Raw genomic sequence first — 24,967 nt, forward strand, 5'->3', positions numbered from 1 at the left:
TATTACTTTGGACTTTGTTGAAGCTGGTATGGAGACAGGAGAGAATGGATACAAGAAGGCTATAGCAGCCCTCTAGGAAGAGAGATGTTGAAGACCTGAACCAGGTTGTTGGCTCTGTGATTAGAGAAAAAAGGGAAAGCCTTGGGAGATCTTGAGGAAGTGGAATTGGTAAAACTTGACACCTGATTGAATATGGGAGATGAATGAGAGTAAAGGGTTAATGCTGACTTCTGTGGTGGAAACCTGGCTGAGTAGAAGAATGGTGGTAGCCGTGACAGAAATAGGAGGAGTAAGTTTAGGGAGAAATGTAATGAGTTCATTTTGTACCCAATTGATTAAATGTCAGGAAAACCGATATTTCTTCTGGAAACATCTAAGGAAAGAAACGCATTCTACTAGCCAGTAAATGTGACTCAGTATTTTAACTCATATATTCTCTTGTCTTTCCAAATGGAAGTAGGGTTACCTGAGATAAAAGCTGAGGAGATGAAATGTGATGAAATGTACATCATTATGTATTATTGTACTCTTTATTGAATAGAAACTTTTTGGTTCAGTGACAGCACCCTCTCAAAATGCTACAGCATTTTAATAATCTGATAATTTAAAAAATCAAGTAGGAATTTTAGTTTACTTTAAAAATATTTGTTTTGAGAGTTTGTGATATCTTTTTGAAATAATTTGATCAACCTTGACAAGTCACAAAGCAAGAATTAGAAATAACTTGCTCTAGAGCCACCCAGTAGAGAATGCATCATTAATTAATGAATCAGTCTCATTAAAGGGAATGCATCAAGGAACATGATAATTCTCCCTTTCTTACTCCTTGCCTTGATGAACGCCAGGTCTGGAATTTTACCTTTTAAAATTCCGTATTTTTCATAGTAGTCCTCGTCTTTAGAAATAGCAATTTTTAGCTATGACTAAGATGTTTCTCAGTAATCCTTTTATTTCCTAACTTGAGATTTGTGAAATGACAAATGTCTCAACCAGACATGCTCTGAATCAGGATTATCAAATGTTATTTTGAAATCTTCTGAGGACTTCTCTATTCTCATATGTCCCAGATTATTTGCCTTTTCTTTTCATTGCCCCTGTTCATCCCTATTCTAGCCATCCCTACTCCAAAATGTTTTTATCCTCTTGGGAAGAAATTGAAATAAAATGTTTATTATCCTCAGATACTCATAGGTTTCCAACTGAGTTTTGTGAATGAAATAGTTATGAGAGGAAAGGTGGTGAGTTGATTGAGAGGTATGGCAGAGTAAATTGTTAACCATGAGCGAATAGTCAAGGAACAAAATAATGATAAAGGATGTGTTAACATGGTTGCAGAAAAAGGATGTTGTGCAAGTGAGCCTACTGCAGTATGAGCTTTAGTATCTGCACTTCCCTCAGAACTTTGCTGTGAACCTTAGAAGTGAACTTCCTGTGAACCCCAGTTTGAGAAACACTGCTATAAGTGAAAACATCACTTCTGAGCCTTTTCGGAATTGTAGTGTGTTATCATCTATTTGACTTCGTAACAATGGTCCCCCTCCCCCAAAGCCTTGCCTTGACATATATATTTTTTTTTAAGTGAATTAATTTTAATTGGGTTTGAGACTCTTTGGTGATAATGTGTGACAATATAAAGAAGTAATTCCCAACGAGTAATTGTCCTTTCTTTTAATTCCCCCTCTGGTTAAGAACGCTGTATGTGTTATCAGTTATCTCATGGAATATTTTAAAAAATCATGAAAGAAAACCTTATCTAACATTGTTTCTTGCACCTTGGAAAAGGATGATTTTGAAATCAAAATTGCAATAATTAATATATTTCATCTCCAAAAGTGTTGGGAACCCCCATCTGTATGATTTATAGCCAGGTTGGGAATCACTTGACAGCCCCAAATTAAATCAGATTCTTAAAATTTATTAATGCTTATTATGAACATTGTAAAGCATATTTTGTCTATGACATAGAACAGTGGTGTCGAATGCAAATAGAAACAGATCCCTGTAGCTGCTCATTGACTTAGAAAGCCACAAATCAATATTATCTATGTAACAATTTTATTTATTGTGTTAAGGATTTCCCAATTGCATCTTAATCTGGTGTGGAGCCCTTGGAGTTTTACATTGCAAGTTTGATGCCTCAGGTTTAGAATTTAGTGATATAGTCACTCTAGAGGTGCTAGAGGAACCTGACATGCCTTTAAAGCCAGAGTGTTTTATTTCAGCAACTCCTTTGAGCTTCCCAGTGGCCCTAGAAGAGAGGGTCCTTTAAGTATCATTCTCTTCAATCTTCCAACAGGGAGGTGGAGGCTCAGAGAGGCTAGAGGTTGGCCCAGGACTACAAGGCTGGTCAGAGGTACCATGTTTGTGGCTGAGGCTTGGGTTCAGATCCCGATTGCACTACTTTCTTGTGTAACCTTCACCTCTCTGGGCCTCATGGCCACAACTGTAACCCTGGATGTTGAATGCCATCCCTAAGTTCCCATCCAGCTCTAAATCTGTGATTCTCAGATCTCTCTGACACAGAGTTCAGCATTTCAGCATGCCCAGTCCCAAAAGAAGTAATACAATCCCATCTTCAATCAGTCAGTGAGTCAGTAAATGTTTAAGTGCCTTCTACATTCCAGGCACTGGCCTAAGGGCTAAGACAGTCCCTTCTCTCAGGGAGTTCAGAGTCTAATGAGGGAGACAACATGTAAATAACTATGTATAAACAGAAGGAAGGCACTAGAATTATGGGGGTTCTGGAAAGTCTTCTTGTAGAAGATGGAATTTTCACAACCATAGACGTATTACTTCTGTGATGACTAACTTTGATAGACTTGGCTCTTCTCAACAATGCAAGGTTCTAAGGCAGCTCCCAAAGACTCTTGATGGAAAAGGCTATCCACATCCAGAGAAAGAATTATGGAGTCTGAATGCAGATTGAAGCAACTATTTGCTCTTTTTAAAATTTAATTTAATTTTTGGTTTTGTTTCGTCTTTCTCTTGGTTCATTTCATTGGTTATAATTCATCTTTACAACTTGATTATTGGGGAAAATAAGTTTAATGTGAAGGTATATGTAGAACCTATATCAGATCACATGCTGTCTTGGGGGGCGGAATTTGGAACTCAAAAATTTGTGAAACTGAGTGTTGTTAACTAAAAAAATAAATTAAAAAAAAATAAAGACTTACAGAACAGAAAAAAAAGAAGATGCAATTTTAACTTGGACTTGAATGAAGGTAAGGAAGCCAGGAGATAGAGATAAGGAGAGAGAGTATTCCAGGCATGGAGGATAGCTAGTGAAAATGCCTTGTGTTGAGAGGTGGAGTATCTGTTTTGTTCAAGGAATAACAAGGAAGTCAGTGCCACCGGATCATAGAGTATGTGGTGGGGGTGTTATTTTTTTCTCTCTCTTATTTTTTTCTCAGTTACATGTAAAAAATTTTTAACTTTCTAAAAAAAGTTTCAAATTCCAAATTCTTTCCCTCCCTTCCCCCCTTCTTGAGAAAGTAAGCAATTTGATGTGGATTATACATATGCAGTCATGTAAAACATACCACCATATTAGCCATGTTGCCAAAGAAAACACAGACAAAAAAAAACAAAAATAAAGTTAAAAAAAGTATGCTTTGATCTACATTTAGACTTCATCAGTTCTTTCTCTGGAGGTGGATTCTATTTTTTACCAAGTCCTTCAGAATTGTCTTGAATCATTGTATTGCTGGGAATAGCTAAATCATTCACAATTGATCATCATTGCTGTTACTGTGCACAGTGTTCTGGTTCTGCCCACTTCACTTTGCATCAATTCATATAAAGCTTCCCACATTTTACTGAAAGCACCATGCTTGTCATTTCTTACAGCACAATAGTATTCCATCACAATCATATACAACTTGTTAAGCTGTTCCCTAATTGATGGGCATTGAGGGTGTTAACTGTAAGAAGACTGGAAAAGTAGATTGGTGGCAGGTTCTAAAGGGCTTTGGATGCCAAAAAGAAGCTTTCATATTTGATTCTGGAGGTGATAGGGAGTCACTGGAGTCTATTGAATAGGAGGATGAAATGGTGAGGCCTGTACCAAAGGATCACTTTGACAGATAAGTGGATGATGGACTGTCATGGAAAGAGACATGTGGCAGGGAGACCAGTCAGCCAACTGTTGCTTCCAAGCTCAGGTTCGAGGTGATTAAGGGTGGTAGCAGTGTTAGAGGAAAGAAGGGAGTGTATACAAGAGACGTTAGGAAATCTTAGGAGTTTTCTTTTTGGGATCTTTTTCAGGAGGCGATCAGTGGATTCTTTCCATTTCTATTTTACCCTCTGGCTCTAGAATATCAGGCAGTTCTCCTTGATAATTTCTTGAAAGATGATATCTAGGCTCTTTTTTTGATCATGCCTTTCAGGTAGTCCAATAATTTTTAAATTATCTCTCCTGGATCTATTTTCCAGGCCAGTGGTTTTTCCAATGAGATATTTCACATTGTCTTCCATTTTTTTATTCCTTTGGTTCTGTTTTATAATATCTTGATTTCTCATAAAGTCACTAGCTTCCACTTGCTCCAGTCTCATTTTTAAGGTAGTATTTTCTTCAGTGGTCTTTTGGACCTCCTTTTCCATTTGGCTAATTCTGCCTTTCAAGGCATTCTTCTCCTCATTGGCTTTTTGGAGCTCTTTTGCATGAGTTAGTCTATTTTTTAAGGTATTATTTTCTTTAGTATTTTTTTTTTTGGTCACCTTTAGCAAATCATTGACTCGTTTTTCATGGTTTTCTCTCATCACTCTCATTTCTCTTCCCAATTTTTCCTCTACTTCTCTTACTTGCTTTTCCAAATCCTTTTTGAGCTGTTCCATGGTCTGAGACCAGTTCATGTTTTACTTGGAGGCTTTTGATGTAAGCTCTTTGACTTTGTTGACTTCTTCTGGCTGTATGTTTTGGTCTTCTTTGTCACCAAAGAAAGATTCCAAAGTCTGAGTCTGAATCTGAGTCTGTTTTCACTGCCTGTTCATGTTCCCAGCCAACTACTTGACCCTTGAGTTTTTCATCTGGGTGTGACTGCTTGTAGAGTAGAGAGTACTTTGTCCCAAGCTTGAGGGGCTGCACTGTTGTTTTCAGAGCTATTTCTACACAGCAAGCTAGGCCACACAAGTGCTCCTCCTCCCCCAAGAACCACCAACGTGGACTGTGGCTCTGATCTAAGCAGGCTCTGCACTCCTGCTCAGATCCGCCACTTAATTCCTTCCACCAGGTGGGCCCCTGGGGCCTGAAGCTACCGGAGCTGTAGTCCTCAGAGCCGGACCACCTCCTCTGCCCCCGGGGTGGTGGCCGAACCAGGAACTCCTTTCACTCTGTCCCTGCAGTTTTTTCCCATTAACCTTCTCTGTTGTCTTTGGTGTTTGTGGATTGAGAAGTCTGGTAACTGCCACAGCTCACTGATTCAGGGCGCTAGGGCCTGTTCCGCCTGGCTCCTGGTCTGGTTGGTCCTGGTGTGGCTCACAGCGGGCTCTGCTCCACTCTGAGCTCCGTGCGTGATAGGCCTTACCTAGCAGCCATCCAGGCTGCCCTGGGCTGGAGCCCTGCTCCCCTCTTTTATTTTGTGGGTTCTGCAGTTCTAAAATTTGTTCGGAGCCATTTTTCATAGGTGTTTGGAGGGTCCTGGGGGAGAGCTTTAGGCAGGTCCCTGCTTTCCAGCCACCATCTTGGCTCTGCTCCCCACAAGATCAGGAAAGTAAAATTAATAGGACTTGGCAGTAGAAGGTGGATATTGAGGGTAAGAGTGAGTGAGGAGTTTAGGATGAGGTTATGAGCCTAGGTAACTGGGAGGGTGGTGGTACCCTTGACAGTAATAGGGAAGTTCAGACGAGGAGAGGGTTGGGCGGGGAAGATAAATGAGTTCTGTTTTGGCCACGCTGGGTTTAAAATGTCTTAAACTTGGACATCTAGTTTGAGATGTCCAATAGACACTTGGAGATGTGAGACTGGAGATCAGGACAGACGTTAAGTCTGGATAAGTAGATTTGCAAATCATTATAGGAATGATAATTGAATCCATGGGAGCTGATGGGATCACCAAGTGAAATAGTATATAGAGAGAAGAGGGTCCAAGGACAGCCCTGGTTATTTGGTATGACATGCAGTAAGATCCAGCAAAGGAGACTGAGAAGGAGCAGTCAGATAGAGTAATATATCACCAAAATCTAGAGAGAAGAAAATATCAAGAAGAGTGTGGTTGATAGTGTCGACTGCCTTTAGACTTGGCAATTAGATCGTTGATGTTGGAGAGAGCAGTTTTCATTGAATGATAAGTCTGAAAGCCAGACTATAGAGAATTAAGGAGAAAGGGAGAGGAAAGGAAGTTGAGGTATTGATTTTAGATGGCTGCCTCAAATAAGGTGAGACAGAGATGGAACAATTGCTCAGAGGGATGGTGGATCAAACTGAGGTGTGTGTGTGTGTGTGTGTGTTTTAAGATGGGGAGACATAGGCAATAGAAAAGCAGTAGACAGAAAGATTGAAGGTATATGATAGTGGAAATAATAAAAGGGACAATCTGTTGGAGACAATGAAATGGAGTTGGGGTCACTTGTACATGTAAAGGGATTTGATTTGGTAATAAGAAAAATCTCATTATGCGAGATGGGGTGATGTAGGAGACAGTATTAGAGTGATGTGAAATGAGGAGGAGGGGAAAGAGGGAGCTCTCAGTGAATGACCTCCCTTTGCAGTGAAGTTTGAGGCAAAGTTCTTAGATGAGATGGTGGAGGATAGAGAGCTATGGGAGTTTTGATGAGAGATGAAAATGTCCGGAAAAGCCACTGTCAGTGAGTGGGATAATGAGTCGCCTAGAGAGGTGTAAAAGGATTGTCTTGCTGCAGTGAGGACCCTGCAGTGAGATTATATAATAGAAATTTGTAGTGAATCATTCTGCATTGTTTTGTGATTTTCTCTGTCTCTGTTCAACAGTATTTGAGGAGAAGCAATGGTGGTAATAATTTAGGGCTGAGCTTTAGGTAGGATAAGATCCTAGATAGGATGTGGGAGCAAGGCACTTAATAGGAGAGGACAGTGTAGAATTGAACTAGTTCACCAAGGAATAAGATAGGGAAGGGAGGAGAGTATAGCCACTGCAGGGATTGATGACTTGGGAAAGAAAGGGATTGAAGGGTTGGAGGTCATAAGGCAGAGGAAGGAGTGGAATGACAGCAGATTGTGATCAGATAAGGGAATTTGGAGTGGTGTCCTTGTGGATGATGACAAGGTTATGGGTGTGACCATCACTCTGTAGGTGAGTCGGCCGGCGTGGTCATAGGAAATGAGGGGTTAGGGTGTTTGAGGGCATCTCAGTGTGTGTGTGTGAAAGTCACCTTGTATCCGGAAGAGAGAAAGACTGTAAGCCAGCCACTAAACTGAAGAAAGAAGGGGCTTGTCTTTGAGGTCAATAGACAGTTCCTATCAACATTTTGTTTGGGTGGTAGATCCTAACTGAGTGAACTTCAGAGGAGGTGACCTTGGAAGTGGCAGTGGGGAACATGGATTTTCCAACTCCCCCAACCTCGACGGGTGAGGAGAGGGCATGAGTGACAGGGCAACCAGGGCTAGAAAGGACATCCAGGGAAGTGTTGTCATCAGGAGGGAGCCAGGTGTCAGGGAGAACCAAAAGATGAAAGATGGTTCAAGAGAAAAGCAGGTTTGTTACTGGTGGAGCTTGCTTCAGACAGCATAGTGGAAGGGCTGGGTAGCTTTAGAGTGGGACTTGGGGGTTGAGTTGAAGGGAATGGGAATAAAGGAATGGGCAGGAAGGGGTGCAGAATGGGGTTTTAATAATGACAGTTGAGTTTTCAGAATCAGCGAGGTGGAGGGAAGATAGGATCTGGTGGGAGTTTTAATCAGTGAGAGACAAGTTTGCGTCAGTTATCAACAGCACAAAGGGTTAGGCCTCAGGATGCAGTTCTCTGTGGGTGTTTGCAACTCAGTCTAGGGGACCAGTGAAGGAACTAATAGAGTGGTGTTTCTCTCTTTAGAGAGCCTACAAACAAAACCCAGGAAAAACATCAGAATTTGTACTACATTGTCTTATATTTGCTTATGTTTTCTGGTTGTTTCATGTCAATGCTGAATGAATACAAAACAAAGAGTGTGAATAGCATGGGTGCAGTTAGTCATGGAAGTATATTTGAAAGTGATGACTTCTTTCTAAAAGAAGTGATGGACATGAATTGGTAGAAAGTTTCAGATGGAGAAGCAGGATGTGCACAACAGGAAAAACCAGTCAGCTGTACAGAGAGCAAGGAGACTAGGTATGGAAGGATATGAAAATGGAGGGTTAAAGATGCAGGAAAATTATGGTTAGGGATAACCTTCATATTGACAGCAGGGTTTTAGATCTGACAGGCCCCCACTGTAGCTTCTTGTGTGGAAAATCTGACTTTGCGAAAATAGTATTTAAGGAGGATTATCCGGGCAGCTGTGTGCAGGATGGGCCAAAATGGGGAGGTGCTGAAGGCAGGGAGATCGGTAACCTGGTTATGATAACAGTATTGATGTTGTTAGTTTATTTTCAAGTGTGTTATCAATCTGCACAGTACTGTTGTTGGTCAGTTGTTCAATTGTTTCTGACTCTTTGTGACCTCGTGTGTTTTCTTGGGCAGCTAGGTAGTACAGTGGATAGAGCACTTGGGCTGGAGTCAGGAAGACCTAAGTTCATATCTGGCCTCAGATACTGAGCAAGTCATGTAACCCTGTTTGCCTCATTTTCCTCATCTGTAAAATGAGCTGGAGATGGAAATGGCAGACCGCTCCAGTTTTGCCAGGAAAGCACCAAATGGGGTCACAAAGAGTAGGACATGACTGAAACTACTGAACCAAAATGGGGTTTTCTTGGTAAAGATACTAAAGTGGTTTGCTATTTCCTTCTCCAGTGGATTAGGCAAACAGAGGTTAAGTGACTTGCCCAAGATCGTACAGCTAGAGTATCTGAAGTCAGATTTGTACTCTGGTCTTTCGGACTCCAAGCCCAACACTCTATCCACTGAGCCATCTAGCTTCCTCAGAGAGTACTTATTTTCGAAACTCACTTTGATAAAACAACCGTACTTCAATCCTTGTACTTAGTCTTGAATTGGCATACAGTATGTTAATGCAGCTGAATAAAGTAAATGGAATTTTCTTTGATTATCGTTTGAATGAGGGATAGTGTGATGTAAAAAGCCAGGCTTAGAATCAGCGAGACCTGCCTTTGTTCAGATCCCCAGATCCTTACTAGTTGACCTTGGGCAGTGTCATTTAATCTCTCTCAGTCTTGATTTCTCTGTCTGGAAAAATGGGGGGTGAAGACCTGATTGCCTCCAAGGCCCCTTCCAACTCTAAATCTATGATCCTGTGACCTATTTTCAGATCTTGGCTGTGTGGCCTGACCAACTCACTTCTCATTGTTTAGCCAACTCTCAAAGTCCACAGATAGGTTGCTGTTCTGTATCAGCAGAAGGAAGGTTTTTTCCTCTGGATTTCTTGACGAGTATGAAATCACTGATCTGAACCTGTGATTGTTTGAAGATACTCTTTAAAGTCTACTGTGCACTCCTATTTAAAAAATTAAAACTCATTACTTCAGTAGTTCATGTCTGTCTTATTCAGGTTCTCCAGCAATATAACTCAAAACACATTCTGCCTATGCGGCCTATGCAACTTGTTGGGGACCTGCCTCTTGGTTAACTGATGTTTCAAGGATACCAGTTGAGCATGTATATAATAACATTATCTATTACTTCAGGCTTGACCTGTTGTTGTTTTTCCAGTCATATATCTCTCCAGTGACATCCTTAACATTTCTTCTGCACAATTCTTTATTTGTAATGTGTTATAGCTTGTTCACACTCATTTTGTTGCTCTCGTTTGCTTTTTTGGAAACTTCCAAGTTTAGTTCTTTGGAAACTGGCATTCCATGATTTGTAGTGTCGACCTGAAAGTTTGGTTAAAGGAGGCAGCGGGCAAGTTACTAATCTTCTAGCTCCAGCTTTTCCACAAAACTTCAGGTCCCATATTTATAATTTTTGTTTTATGTAGCTCCACCTGGATATCCTGCCAACACTTCCAGCTTAAAGCTAATCTTGATCCCAGAGAACTTACCCTCCTCCTAACATCTTTTACTTTCTGTTGATGGTACCAGTCAGCTAAGCTTTTTAACTCATTTAACTCTTCCATGTACTTTACTCCTTCACATTTAATGAGTTACCAGTTTCTATCAATTCCGCTTCCGTGATGTATCTACTGCCACCACCCATCTCCATCTATATTGTCATAAGAGCCACCTCATTGAACTCCCTGGCCCTTGTCTCTTCTTTCTCCAGTCTGTCTTTCCTAGTGCTGTCAAAATATGGTTCCTAATGCACATTTCTTTACCATATTACTTCCTTGCTCAAAAACCTTCAATGGTTCCCCATGCCTTACTGAATAAAGTATAAAAGCACATAGCATGACATTCAAGGCCATTTACATTATGGCCCCAGCCTACTTTTTCAGTCTTCTTATACTCTACCATTTCCGTCAGGTATATTGCTTTCATACTAAACCTTCACTTCTCCTCCTTTTTGTCTCCTTTTCTCCTATCTCTGTGTGGCATCAAATGAGATAATGTTTAGAAAGTACTCAGCACAGTGCCTGGCAGACATTAGGTGGTTAATAAACGCTTGTTCCCTAACAATCTTTACAGCTAGTGTCTCTGATAAAGGCCTCATTTCTAAAATAAATAGAGAACTGAGTCAAATTTATAAGATTACAAGTCATTCCCCAGTTGATAAATGGTCAGAGGATATGAACAGGCAGTTTTCAGATAAAGAAATTAAAGCTATCTATAGTCATATGAAAAAATGTTCTAAATCACTATTGATTAGAGAAATGCAAATTAAAATACCAGCTCACACATATCAGATTTGCTAATATGACAGAAAAGGAAAATGATAAATGTTGGAGAAGATGTGGGAAAATTGGAACAATAATGTATTGTTGATGGACTTGTGCACCGATCCAACCATTCTGGGGACAATTTGGAACTATCCCCAAAGGATTATAAAACTGCATACCCTTTGATCTGGTAATGCCACTACCAGGTCTCTATCCCAAAGAGATCATAAAAAAAGGGAAAAATGTACAAAAATATTTAGAGCAGCTCTTGTTGTGGTGGCAAAGAATTGGAAATTGAGGGGATGCCCATCCATTGGGAAATGACTGAACAAGTTGTGGTATAATATGAATGTAATGGAATACTATTGTTCCATAAGAAATGATGAGCAGGCGGATTTCAGAAAAATCTGGAAAGACTTACATGAACTGATGCTGAGTCAAGTGAGCAGAACCAGGGAAACATTGTGCACAGTCACAGCCACATTTGCAATGATCTAAGACAGTTCCAAAACTTAGTCATGATGGAAAATGCTATCCACATCCAGAGAAAGAATTATGGAGTCTGAATGCAGATTGAAGCATACTGTTTTTTCTTTCTCGTAGTTTTTCCATTTTGTTCTGAGTCTTCTTTCAAAACATGAATGTTGTGGAAATATGTTTAATATGATTATATATGTATAGCCTATATCAGATTGTGTGCCATCTTGGGGAGGGGGGAAAATTTAGAACTCCAAGTCTTATGAAAGTGAATGTTGAAAACTATAAATAAATAAATGCTTGTTCCCTTTTTTTCTGTATCTTTGCTCATACCATCTAATCTGCCAGGTACAACATCACCTGTCCTTTCACTTATTGGAATCTTTCCTTTCCTTCCTAGATTGTTAGCTCCTTGAGGGCAAGAGCTATTTCCTATTGCATCTTCTTCTGCAACATTGGATGCTGAGGATACAATATATTCTTATATTTTAAAATGGAATTGAGTGAAGCGTAATGTTTCCATATTGCTGTAGATCTAGAGGAAAAGGCCAATGTATTTACTTTTTCATTACTGAACAAATCAGTTAAATACATATGTGTGTATGTGTATACATATATATATATACATACATACACATATATGTTTATATGTGTGTATATATGCCAAAAGACTGGAAAAATATATACAAATAATCTTGGATTAAATGAAATCAGAAGTTACCTGATGTACAGAAACTAATTATAACTCTTTTTTCTTCTTTGGTCCTAGGGTTTTGACCCACCACATCAAAGTGACACAAGAACAATTTATATAGCAAACAGATTTCCTCAGAATGGCCTTTATACTCCTCAAAAATTTATAGATAACCGAATCATTTCATCTAAGGTAAGGATCAACAAATACATTTTTTAAAAGTGTAGATCTGTAGCACTTAATTTTGTTTTGTTTGAAATATTTTAAAAGTTGAGCATTTATTTCTTCTCCTACATGTCCCTATCTTTCATTGGAAAAAAGAAAAAAAACCCACCTAATTCTTGAAAGTAATATGCATAGTCAAATCATTCATTCAGCTGGCCTTGTCCAAAAATATACGTTTCGTTCTGCACTTTGACAGTGCTCACCTACAGGGAGGTGGCAAAGCATTTATTTTTGAAAGAGGGACAGCTGGGTGTCAAGTGGAAAGAGCACTGGCCCTGGAATCAGGAGGACCTGAATCAAATCCAGCCTCAGACACTTGACACTTACTCGCTGTGTGACCCTGGGCAAGTCATTTTACCCCATTTGCCTTGAAAGAAAGATAGTGCATCTTTTGGTACAAGATATGCATTTATATTCTTAGTATCTCAGGTGAATAATCAGCTCATCCTAATACATATCCCCTTCAAAAGGTGACTTGTCCATTTACAATTTATAATAGGATATTAAAAATTGTTTTAGTTGGATGTGGATGATAACACATTTATTAACAGTACCAAAGTACCATTTCACTCTTTTGCTCTGTGCTTTTCTCATTTCTTATATTAGGTGAAACAACTTGGCATAGAGGTGGGCAGGTAGACATCATGAGGTCCATTTGGAGGAGTAAGCATCTTCATTTCTCTGGGCTTCATTGGATTTCTTTAGTGAAAGACTCCAGTCTTAGGTTCAGAGCAGGGACATGAGGTGGGAATGCCTAGACCTGATCTTGTAAAAGTTGTACCTGACCAGATGAGCTTTCTGTGGGACTGCATGCAGGCTGCAAAATACGGTAGATATTTATGAAAAAGTACTGAAAGTCGGTGGGGACTGCAGCACACTTCTAGATATCCAGATACCCTCCAGTCCTGCCATAATTAAGGGAGTCTGAGTCCCTGCCCTCTATTCTATTTTTAATAAGGAATGGTATGAACACAACAGTAACGGCTCATATTTATATTGCACTTGATAATTTCCAGTGATTTTTTTCTCTTAGCAACCTTGTGAGGCAAGTAATAGAAGTATTATGTTCCCCTTTTGACCTTTTACAGACCTAGAAACTGAGGCTCAGGGAGATAAAGTGGTTTGCCTAAGGTCATATAGATTCTAAATGACTGAGCCAGAATTCAAACCCCAGGTGTTATGATTCCAAGTCTGTTCTTACCACTCTGCCATAGTCCCTTTCATAAAAGCATCATGAAAGTTCGGAGTTGTTTTAAAAGAGACTTAGAAGTTTTCTATTTCATGTTCTGGGTTTTTTTTTTTTGGTGGGGGTGGGGGTGGACAGGGTTCTGGTAAAATTACCCTCTGACCATCCTAGAAAGATATATTTTCTTTCTTTAAAAAGTTTTACTGCTTCATTTTGTTTTTAAGTCAGTCTTTTCTTGAATTCCACACACCACATCTCTCCCCATCTCCTTCCCACCTTCTTTGAACTCTCCCTTTTAACAAAGAAAAGCAGTTAAGCAAAAACACCTGATACAGTGTCTGACATTGTATACAAAATTCTCCCCATATTCATTCTTTGTTCCTCTTCTGTGAGGAGGAAGGAACGTTTCATTCTTCACTGGGGCCATATGTGCTCCCAATGAAGTCAAAGCCAAAAAGGATCCATGTATATATTGCTAGCAGCACTTTTTAGGTAGTAGAAAACTGAAGGAAAAAAAATAGATGCCCATCAGTTTGGAAGAATGGGTGAACAAATTGTGGTACATAAAAGTAATAGAATAATTATATGCATAAAAAATGACAAACTTGATTAATTCAGAGAAACCTAGAAAGACTTATGAACTGATACAGAGTGAACTAAATAGAATCAGTAGGACGACATAAACCTTGACTACAACAATGTAAAAGAATAGACAAATGAAACTGAACACTAAATAATTTTAATGACCTGACTCAGAAAAGAATTTGGGAAAATGTACATCTCTAATTTGTTTGCAGAGGTTGGGGGGCTGTATGGGTGTGGAATATTCCATGGACCGTCAGATGCCCATTTTGGCTGGTTTTATTGAAATATAGGAGAGGGAAATGGAAGGGATGTATATTCACACATGAATGGTGTGTGAGACAACTCAAGTAATATTCAGAGACTTCTCATAGAAGCAAAAAGGAGAAAAAGGAGTCTTTATTTAGGATCTCATGAGAAAGGCCGATCTCCCAACCGATACACAATTGGTAGGGAAAGGCAGCTGCCAGAGGGCAGAACTTAGTTATATACCTTAACGCAAACAACCCCCACCCACCATTGACCTTTACTCTCATTGGTGGAGTTCAGGCTCAGTCTAAATGCGGAAATATAACCCAGATACAAGGGACAAGGAAACGCTCATTTAGCCAAAGCCAACTCTTAAGAACACTTTTATCCTTATTTGGCCGAGGCTCGTGCTGAGGGGTGGGGGGCATCAGGCTGCTCTAATTGTCAGACTCCCACAGGTCCTACAGGTCAGGTGATTTTTAACAACTCAAAACTTAGGCCCAGCTGTCAGTCAGAAGCCCTGAGCCATGCTGAAAAGTCCCCACCTCTGTTCATCCCATTCAATTTACAGAAAGGCTGAGATGCAGATTCCATGAGAGGTTTTCACTATCCCACTCAAATGGGATACAAAGAAAAGTCACCCATTAAAAAATAATTTTGAGGATCGATTTCTGTGCTGCTTTTACAATAGGTTTCTTTAATATTTAGCCTTTGCTTTGTCTAAGAGGAGTGAGAAAGGCATCTGGAATTTGGCACATAAAAAGCAGACAGAGGATTGGGACAACAAACTAGAGCTTCTATATAGTGCAGTGTTAGGTGTCATTATGGCTAGAATGTTCATGGAACTTGGGGCCTGTACTTGGGGAGAAAGAGACTCACTTAATGACCTTACACTTAATTGTGAAACTTCTTCAATCAGTGGAAGAGGCTGTAGCTTATGTACTGATTATTATAAAGTAATTAGAAATGCCCCTCCTAAATTGAAGTGAACATATGAAATAATTGATTAGGAATGAATTGGTCAAGTAAACAAGCATTTATTAAGTGTTTTCTGTATACCAGCACTGTGCTAAATGCTAAGAATACAAAGAAAGGCTGGGGTGGGGCCACCAGGGATGGGGGGGGGCAGGGCGGGAACTAGCCCTTCCTATTGAGGCATTTTAGCCAGAAAACCAGGTAAGTCCAGGTAAGTTAGGAGACAAAGATGAGGAGGCAGTGAGTACAGCCAGTAAAAGTATCCTGGAGTCCAGAAATGAAGTGTATTATACAAGGCATTGGAAAGAGACCCATGTACTGAAGTAGTACATGGGCAGGAGGGGAGAAAAGGAAGTAAGGTATAAGAAGCCTGGAAAGGTAGGAGGAGGGGAGCCAGATCTGAAAGGCTATAAAAGCCAAACTAGATTTTATGTTTGAGCCTAGAGGCAATAGGGGGCTGGGGTGACAGGGTCAGACCTGCACTGTAGGAAGAGCAGCTTGATAGCTGTGTGGAGAATAGACTGGAGTGAGGAGAAAGGCAGGGAGACCTCCCTGAAGATTATTGCAATGGTTCAGCTTGAGGTGATAGGGACCTGCACTAGGGGGAGGCAGTATCAGAGGACAGAACTGTTGTAAAGGTGCAGTCTACAGTGCTTGAGAACAGATTGGATATGGAGGGTAAGAGGAAGAAGTGAGGCATTGAATATCACATCTAAAGTTCGTGGTGACTAAGCCTTGGGGCGACTGGGAGGATGGTGGCACCCTTGACAGTAATGGGAAATTTAGGAAGAAGAGCAGGTGTAGGGGAAAGAGACGATGAGTTCAGTTTTGGACATGTTGAACTTAAGATGTTTATCGATTATCCAGTTTGAGATGTCCAATAGGTTAAGAATTAGGTTGGTAAATAGAACTGATTAGGTACAAAACACACAGACAAATAAACACAGTAGAATAGTGTTTATAAATCTATAGACCCTAGAGGATGACTCACTATATTCCAACCTTTGCATCCCTTCTCAAACCCCCCTCCTTGCCTCAGATTTCACTGAAATGATTGAAGCCATTCTCCATGTACTCCCTCTCCTCCCCCTCATCTCACATCACTTAGATGCCTTCTGACACTTCCCCTTCTTTCACCCCTCCTCTCATGAAGAAGCAGTTCTCCTTACAGAGGCTAACCCATCTCCATGCACAAGTGAGTCCATTCTGTGTCTTCTCCAGCAGATCCCCCCTTCTCTCACCAGACTCTCCGTACTGCCTGCAAACATGAAATGACTTCTCCATTTTCCAAAAACCCCTACTTGATCTTTCCATCCCTTCTATCTGTCTTCCTATAGCTCCCTCCCTTATGTGGCTGAACTCCTTGAGAAGGCTTTCTAGTAATTGCCCCCACTTCCTTTCCTCCCAGTCTCTTCTTAGCTCTGTAGTCTGGCTTCTGGCCTCATCAGTCAACTGAAACTGCATTCTCCAGTTACTAATGATCTCTTAATTGCCCGATCTAATGGCCTTTCTTAGTCCTTATCCTGATTGACCTCATTTCAGCTGTTGACACTGTTGATCCCCTCTTCTCCTTGATATATTCTCTTTTCTCTAGGTTTTTATGACACTACTCTCTCCTGGTTCTCCTACCTATCTGACTGTTCCTGAGTCTCCTCAGTCTCAGCCTGTGGTTCTTAGTGCAAGTCACCTCTGCTAACTATGGGCCACAAAACCCAGTCCTAGGTCCTCTTATGTTTTCCTTCAGTACTAATTTCACCTGGTAATGTTGTCAATTCACATAGATTACAACCATTATCTCTATGCTGACGATTCCCAGATATATTAATTGAGCCCTAATCTCTTTCCTGACCTCCATGTCATACCTCTCGCTTCCTAATGAACATCTCAAACTGGATGTTCTGTTGACTCACTGAAAACTATGATTCTCCTCTCTCCCAAAAAACCTGGACATTATATTTCAAGAAATCATAAATGAATACTGCCTAGATCTCTAAAAATCAACAAGTAAAATCAACATTGAATCCACTAATCATTTCCTGAAAGAAACGTACAAAGGAAAAGTCCCAGGAATGTCATAGGCCAAATCCAGAGCTTCCATGTCAAAAAATGCTGCAACTAGCCAGAAGAAAGTTCAAATACACAAGACCAGGAAGTTGTGTTGTTTTTCCTGTAAATTAGAGGAAGTTTTGAAATTCAACATTCCCAAAGTCAAAAAATGGCTTACAATCAAGAATACCTTACCTTGCAAAGCTGAGTGTAATACTTTAGGGAGGAAAAATTGGACCTTTAGTGGGATAGAGAAATATTAAGCAATACTGATGAAAAAGGGGAGATCTGAGTAGGAACTTTGAAATGCAAACACAAAGAGTTCTATACTGAGTATAACAAATTTTTTGAACAATTGGAAGGGGTGATACAATGGTGGACTAGCATTCCAACGTAGAAGAAACAAGTGTGCCTTCACAACCTTCATGTCTTTCAAAGGGTATTGAGGGAGTTTAAGATGAAAATCAGAGAACCTGGGGTGTGAATTGAAACATTTTAAAAGAATAGAGAGGAAAACAGAGGGAAGCACAGACAGGACAGCTTTGGAACTGCTATGTTGAGTTTATTGTATTTTTTTAAAAATAGTAAGTAGATGAAATAATAAAGATGCATGGTTTCATATACAGCCCTCTTTTTGTTCTGCTTTTTTTTTTTTTTAACATGGAACTACTTTTTTGTTTTTGGTTTTTAAAGCCAGAATTTAAGAATAAATGAATGATTGAATAAATGTGATTCCTAACTTAATGAAGCCTCTTCTGATCCCTTCACTTGGAAATGTTGGAGAGAATTGTCATAGTACTTGTTCATGCATCTATCCTATGCTTATAAGTCCTTCTAAGACATTTTAAGTTATTTGAGAGCAGAGTTTGCCATATTTTTTCTTGTTTCTTTCATCAGCACCTACACAGTGTCTTATACACTGTAGGTGTGTATTAAATGTTTATAAATGAAACTAATGCTAAGTTGTTTACTGAGGCGAAAGGTTATTTGAATAGTTGCTTAGTTGTCAGTATTTATAAGAGAGTTTATTGCCCTCTACTGAAAGAGCATATATAAAGTTACATATTCAGTTACACTGCAGGTCACATTTGTGTCTTTTGTGCATACAGACAGTGGTGTATGTCACATCTCATCACAAAGTAGACCTATAATGGCAAGCTATCCTCACCTCCCAATGTGTACAAAAAGATTTCAGTGTACTGAACACCGAAAATACACTTACCTTTAGAATCTGACCTGAGGACTTCTTGTTGGTTTTTAGCATTGATCATTTATGTGACAGATAGTTATGTATTAGGATGGCTAATCAGTGCTGTTCTTTGGTACTCTTTGCTAAATTTCTATTTTTTCTTTTGTTGCTGAACTATATGAAACAGCATATAAGTATATAACTTACATGGTAAGTTCAGTCAACTTTGACTAACTAATAATAATAGTTTACATTTAAAAATATCCCTTTCAGGTGTAGGAGCACTTTGTTGACTTTGGTTTTCACAGCTCTGTGAAATAAGTGTGTAATTATACCCATATTACAGAAGAAGAAACTGAGGCTTACAGAGGTTAAGTAATGTGTCAAAAAACTAGCATAGGGCAGAGGTAGAATTTGAACCCAAGTCTTCCTGATGCCAAAGTGAGTGCTCTATCCATTGTGTCACCCCGCCAAAATATCACCCATCATCTTACTTTCCCACCAGACTTTTTCCATTTTTGCACTTGGGTATCAAACTGATAGACTCCAATTTTTTCTCATTTTTTACCCTTTGGTAAAACTGCTAATAAATCATAAAAAGTGTATAGAGAAGGTGAGAAAGTGGGTTTCCAAAAACCCCTTCTTGGCTCCTTCAGTCTATTTAAATATGTCTTCACAGTAACAAGTGACCCAGTCACCAAAGCTAGTGACCATTTTCAGTTTAACCTGATGTTCGCCACTGCCTCCTAGGTACTCTGCACTCCTTTGGTTTCACAGACAGTTGACACTCCCAATTATCTGTCTCTCTCGGACAACTCCTTCTCCAAATCTACCTGTTCTTGGTTCCATTAAAGGGGGTGTCCCCCAATGTTCTTTTCTGAGCCTTTTTTCCTCTTATCCCTTAGCAATCTTATTTATTCCCATGGCTTCAACCATTACCTAGGCAGATGACATCACCAACTGTCTGTAAGACCTCTCTCTCTCTCTCTCTCTCTCTCTCTCTCTCTCTCTCCCTCTCTCTGTCTCTGTCTCTTTCACTCTCTTTGTCACTCTTGGTGCCCCTCTGGTACTTCAGACTTAGTGTGTCTAAAACTAAGCTTATGTCATCTGCTCTTATTTGCCAGTTGTATGACTGTTGAGCCATTTTTGAAGCCCTGTTGCTACCTTTTGTTATTCTCTCTGTCACCTGTAACAGCCAATCTGTTACTAAGTTTATGATTTCTGCCACTGTATCTCTTCACATCCATACCCTTTTTGATAACAAAAAGTTGAAAAGTTCTTACACAAAAAAATGTTGTCATTCAGTTGTTTCAGTTGTATCCAACTCTTTGTGGTCTGTTTTGGGTTTTTCTTGGTAGAGATACTGGCCTGGTTTGCCATTTCCATCTCCAGCTCATTTTACAGATGAGGAAACTAAGGCAAAGAAGGTTTAAGTGGCTTGCCCAGGGTCACACAGCTAGCAAATGTCTGAGATCACATTTGGATTCAAGTCTTCCTGACTCCAGGCCCAGGGCTCCAACCACTGTGCACTCTAGCTGCCCACAAAGAAATGGAGTTAGAATTAGAAAGGGAAAAAATCCTTGCTGCAAATCTCTCTGATAAAAGTCTAGCATCTAATATATGTAGTAAATTGATACTAATCTGTATGAATAAGAGGGAGGAAGGGAACAAGCATTTATTTAGTACCTCCTGTGGTCAGCAGTACCCCCTGCTCAGTATTTTATCATTATTATCTCATTTGATGCTTGCATCATCATGAGGTAGGTGCTATTATGATTCCCATTGTACATTTGAGGAAACTGAGGCAGACATAGTTTAAGTGACTTGGTCAAGGGCACACAGCAAGTATTTGAGGCTAGATTTGAACTCAGTTCTTCTTGACTCCAGGCCCAGAGTGATATCCACTGTCCTACTTAGTTATTCTCCAGCAGAGAAATGATCAAAGGATATATGAACAGGCAGTTTTCTTTTTTTTTAATGTTCTTTTTAAAATTATAATTAAGATTTTTTATTTTTAGTTTACAACACTCAGTTCCACATAATTTTGAGTTCCAGATTTTCCTTCCCCCCTCCCTCCCCCCCCAAGACATCTTGGAATCTGATATATCTTTTACATATAACTTCGCATTGAACTTATTTACGCAGTAGTCAAGTTGTAAAGAAGAATTGTGACCAATGGAATGAATCATGAGAAATAGAAACAAAACCAAAAAAAAAGAAGAACAAAAAAGAGGGAAAAAAAACCAAAGGGAAAAAAATGGAGAGCATACAGGGTGCCTCAATCTGCATTCAGACTCCATAGTTCTTTCTCTGGATGTAGATATCTCTCTCCCTCCAGAGTCCTTTGGAGTTGTCTTTGAACCTTGTATTGCTGAGAAGAGTGAAGTCTATCAAGGTTAGTCATCACAGAATCCATGTATCTGTGGTTGTGTATAATGTTCTCCTGGCTCTGCTCCGCTCACTCAGCATTATATTGTATAGATTTTTCCAGGTTATTATGAAGTCCGTATCTTCCCCATTTCTTATAGCACAGTAGTATTCCATCACCTTCGTATACCACAACTTATTCAGCCATTCCCCAATTGATGGGCATCATCCCCTCGATTTCCAATTCTTTGCTACTACAAAAAAGGCTGCTATAAATATTTTGTACATATGGATCCTTTTCCCACTTGTGCTTTGGGATACAACCCTAGAAGTAGTATTGCTGGGTCAAAGGGTATGAACATTTTTATAGCCCTTTGGGCATAGTTCCAAATTGCTCTCCAGAATGGCTAGGTCAGTTCACAACTCCACCAGTAATGTAACAGTGTTCCAATTTTCCCACATCCTCTCCAGCATTTATCATTTTCCTGTTTGTCATTTTAGCCAATCTGACAGGAGAGATGTGGTACCTAAGAGTTGTTTTGATTTGCATTTCTCTAATCAGTAGTGATTTAGAGCATTTTTTCATATGCCTATAGATATCTTTAGTTTCTTCCTCTGAAAACTGAACAGGCAGTTTTCAAGGGACTGAGTTGAAGCTATCCACAGCCACATGAAAAAAATGCTACAAATCAGTTAATATGAAAAGTGCAATTTAAAACACTTGAACTTTGACCTCATAGCCATCAGATTGGCAACAGTGAGAAAAAAGAAAATGGCAATTGATGGGCACAACATATGGCCCATGGGCCCCTGGAGCCCAAGAAAAATGTAGAGGGTGTGAAAGAAAGTAAAGATGTAATGAGTGCTTTGTCCGTGCCTGCCACCAGTCACTATTGTGCCCATCTTGTAACTTGGCGAGTGGGTCACCACTGTGCACTCTCCCGTCACGTGACCTCTGGCAACCAACCATTGTCAGTCTGTCTCTAGTCTGAGACGAGCGATTTCATGATAAATAAGTCTTAAGTAATAAATGTAATTAATTGATATTAATTGAAATTTCCCTATTTAAATATGCTTTATTTGCAAAATAGTTTAATCATTAGTTATACCTTTGCTTGGAAAGTGAGCCACTAAAAACCTATCTTCAGCTCAAAGAAGTTTAGCCATTTTAGTTTGGGCTCCTCTGCACTGCCAAGTTATGCTGGTCTGGGCTGAAGGAAGATAGAACACTAATGCATTGTGGGTGGAGATGTGAATTGCCCCCGCTGTTTTGCAGAGCAGTTTGGAACTTTACCAAATAGACATACCCTTTGACCAGTGAGTGACTCTCCTTCTGGGCCTGTGCTCCAAAGAATCAAAGAGGGGGAAGAAACCCATATGCACTAAAAGGGTCATAGCAGCTGCTTTGTTGTAGCGAGGAGCTGAAAACAAAGTGAGTGCCTTTCAGCTAGGGAATGTCTGAATGAATTGGATGAAAGCAAAGGAATATGACTGGTGCCACAAGAAGTGTGTAAAGGGATGGATTCAGAAACTTTAGAGAACTCGGATAAACTAATACAAAGTGAAGCGGGCAGAATCAAAGCAATTTGTCCATTGACTGTGACATTGTAAAGTAAAACAATTTTGAAAGATTTAAGATTTTAATCAGTGTGGTTGGCATTGATCTTAGGACTGATGATGAAGCAAACTGGCAAGTAGATGATAGATAAGAAGTGCAAAAATTAGTGATTCATTTTCAAGTATAGTTAAAGAATGAATTTGTTTTCCTTGATAATGCTTATTTGTTACAAAGGAGGATAGGGCGGGGGAGGGGTAGGAAAGTAGGGGTGTAGTGACAGTAATACCAAGAAAAAGAAAAGAGAAAAGCATCAATGAAACATTTAAAAAGAGATAAAAGAGAAGAAGGAAGCTCAGAAGGGTACAAAAATAGGCAGGACAGTTTTGGAATTTAGATCTAACATATACTGTTTGATAGAAATAAACAATATCACAAATAATCTTATCTTTTCCATTCTTTATATAAGAAAATGTTAATATATTGGTACTTTTAAGTCCATAGTAAGAAGGAAAAAATTGAAATGCCTCCTTACCTCTTCTGCCTGTTGAATTTCTGCTTGTCTAAAACCCAACTTAAACACTGCTGCCACCTTGAGGAAACCTCTGTGGTTTTTTCCCTCAACACATTTCCCTGGCTCTGTTTCCCTCCATATACACACACTTGTACTCACGCTTGTCATATGTTGTTTTGTGTTAAGATTTTCTTGTGTGTATGTCAACATAGACTTTAAACTACATGAGGGCAGGGACTTGTTTTAGCTAACTTTTTTCTCACTTTAAGAGCCCAATCTATTTTTCTGCACATATAGATACTTAATAAGCATCTAGTGAAGTGGATTGGAATATATCAAAGCTAGTTGAAAGGTTTAAAACTAAGACAGGACAGGGCCTGTGGGCTTCATTGGGCTGGACTCGGCTGATTGCTTTCAATACATCCTATGTGACTCAGATTATATTTCTTTCTCTTTCAGTATACAGTGTGGAATTTTGTTCCCAAAAATTTATTTGAACAATTCAGAAGAGTAGCAAACTTTTACTTTCTTATTATCTTTTTGGTCCAGGTAAGTTCTTATGCAGTTAATTATATTTTGCTTGATTATTGTATTCAATGTTTATTTTTTAAATGAAAAAATAATTTTTAAAGGGAGATTTTTGAAAATATTTTATAAAAGAATAGATTGGGGGGAGAATTGAAAAAATAGTGGTTATTTCTGGGTATCTTAAACTATGAACCATATCTTAATTATTTGGTTTTAGGAGCCAACTTATCAAACTTGGGAATAATTAAATTTTTTTATTTGATTAAAAGCCGTAGCAAAATTAGTGAATTTTCTGACACAAATAGTGCAAAGACTTGGAGAAATGAAGAACAAAACCAAGTTATTTCCCAAGTGTTGCAAACCTATAAGGCAGAAATTTAGACTAGCATCTTTCAAAATTTATATGTTAGAACATAAATACTATAAAACTTAATATGCAACACATGGTACTTCCTGGCTAGTCATCTGCTCATTTTTCTGTCTTTTGTGAATATGAAATTGTATTTGAGAAAAGTCCCTTGGCACAAAAAAACACATAAATATTTGAGCTTATATGTTCATATTTCACAGGAAGGAATGCCTCTTTATCCCATATCAAGAAATGCAAAACAAGCTTACTTTTGGCATTTAGATAATCAGATTGCTGTTTTTTAAGGCATACATATTCACATGCACATGCCCCCTTATCTGCACAGTTGACATTGTTCTCTTTCCCAGGAGTGTAGCTTTTCCATTTAGACATACTCCTCTCATAATTAGAATCCCTGTTCTTTGTGAACTGCATTACATTGGTTGATCTGTTTTCTGTTGTTTTCTTCCCCTCTACCCCCCCTTTTCACTTCTTAGGATGTCTTTGAAGTATAACAGATAAGATTTATATTTGTTAAATAAACTCAACAGCTTTTCTTTTGAGCCTAGAACTTGTTCTTAAATTGTCAGACTGAAATGTATGCACTTAAAATTGAGATTAACAGTTATTAACATTCAGATTTTTAAAAAATGGTCACTTTGTTTTCTGTGAGTACTGTCTTACCTACTAACACTTCAGAAATTAGAACTTGCTATCCTGTTCAGAATTTTCGTGTTGTTACAGTGCAATAATCTACGTTAGCAGCAGAACTCTGAAAGCTTTTCCCTTTAGGCATTTTAAAACCACAAAAAATCTTGCAGGTTATTTTAAAGCTTTTAGAAGTATGACGTGTTGAGTGATTTTCTTCCTATATAAAGGTTACACTGCTGACAGTGATCACGACTACTGCACATAAAGTGGGTTTTTGTTTTTTTTGTTTTTTTTTTACAGCCATGATCAGTTTACACTGATCCATTCATATTCTCGCCCATTTTCTTTGGTTGCCAATTGTCTGTAGGAGTCAGCCTGCCTCTCACAAGGTGATAGAGCCCACATCATTTCGTTAGTGCCAGTTCTAACTAGCAAACCACAGTTCCTACAATGACCTTTTTTGTCTCTTGAGCCAGTCCCAACAACTTAGGTAGTTTA

General features: G+C 39.2%; 1 protein-coding gene across 1 annotated transcript in view; it reads left to right on the forward strand.

Moving 5' to 3' along the window:
• ATP11B (ATPase phospholipid transporting 11B (putative)) overlaps positions 1 to 24,967 on the forward strand; it is a 139,325-nt gene that overhangs the window by 19,913 nt on the left and 94,445 nt on the right. The window contains exons 2-3 of the mRNA XM_036756529.1: positions 12,129 to 12,245; positions 23,401 to 23,490. Coding sequence (XP_036612424.1) covers positions 12,129 to 12,245; positions 23,401 to 23,490 — 207 coding nt within the window. The remainder of the gene's footprint in view (positions 1 to 12,128; positions 12,246 to 23,400; positions 23,491 to 24,967) is intronic.

Source organism: Trichosurus vulpecula, chromosome 4 (genome assembly GCF_011100635.1).
Source record: "Trichosurus vulpecula isolate mTriVul1 chromosome 4, mTriVul1.pri, whole genome shotgun sequence".
NCBI lineage: Eukaryota > Metazoa > Chordata > Mammalia > Diprotodontia > Phalangeridae > Trichosurus > Trichosurus vulpecula.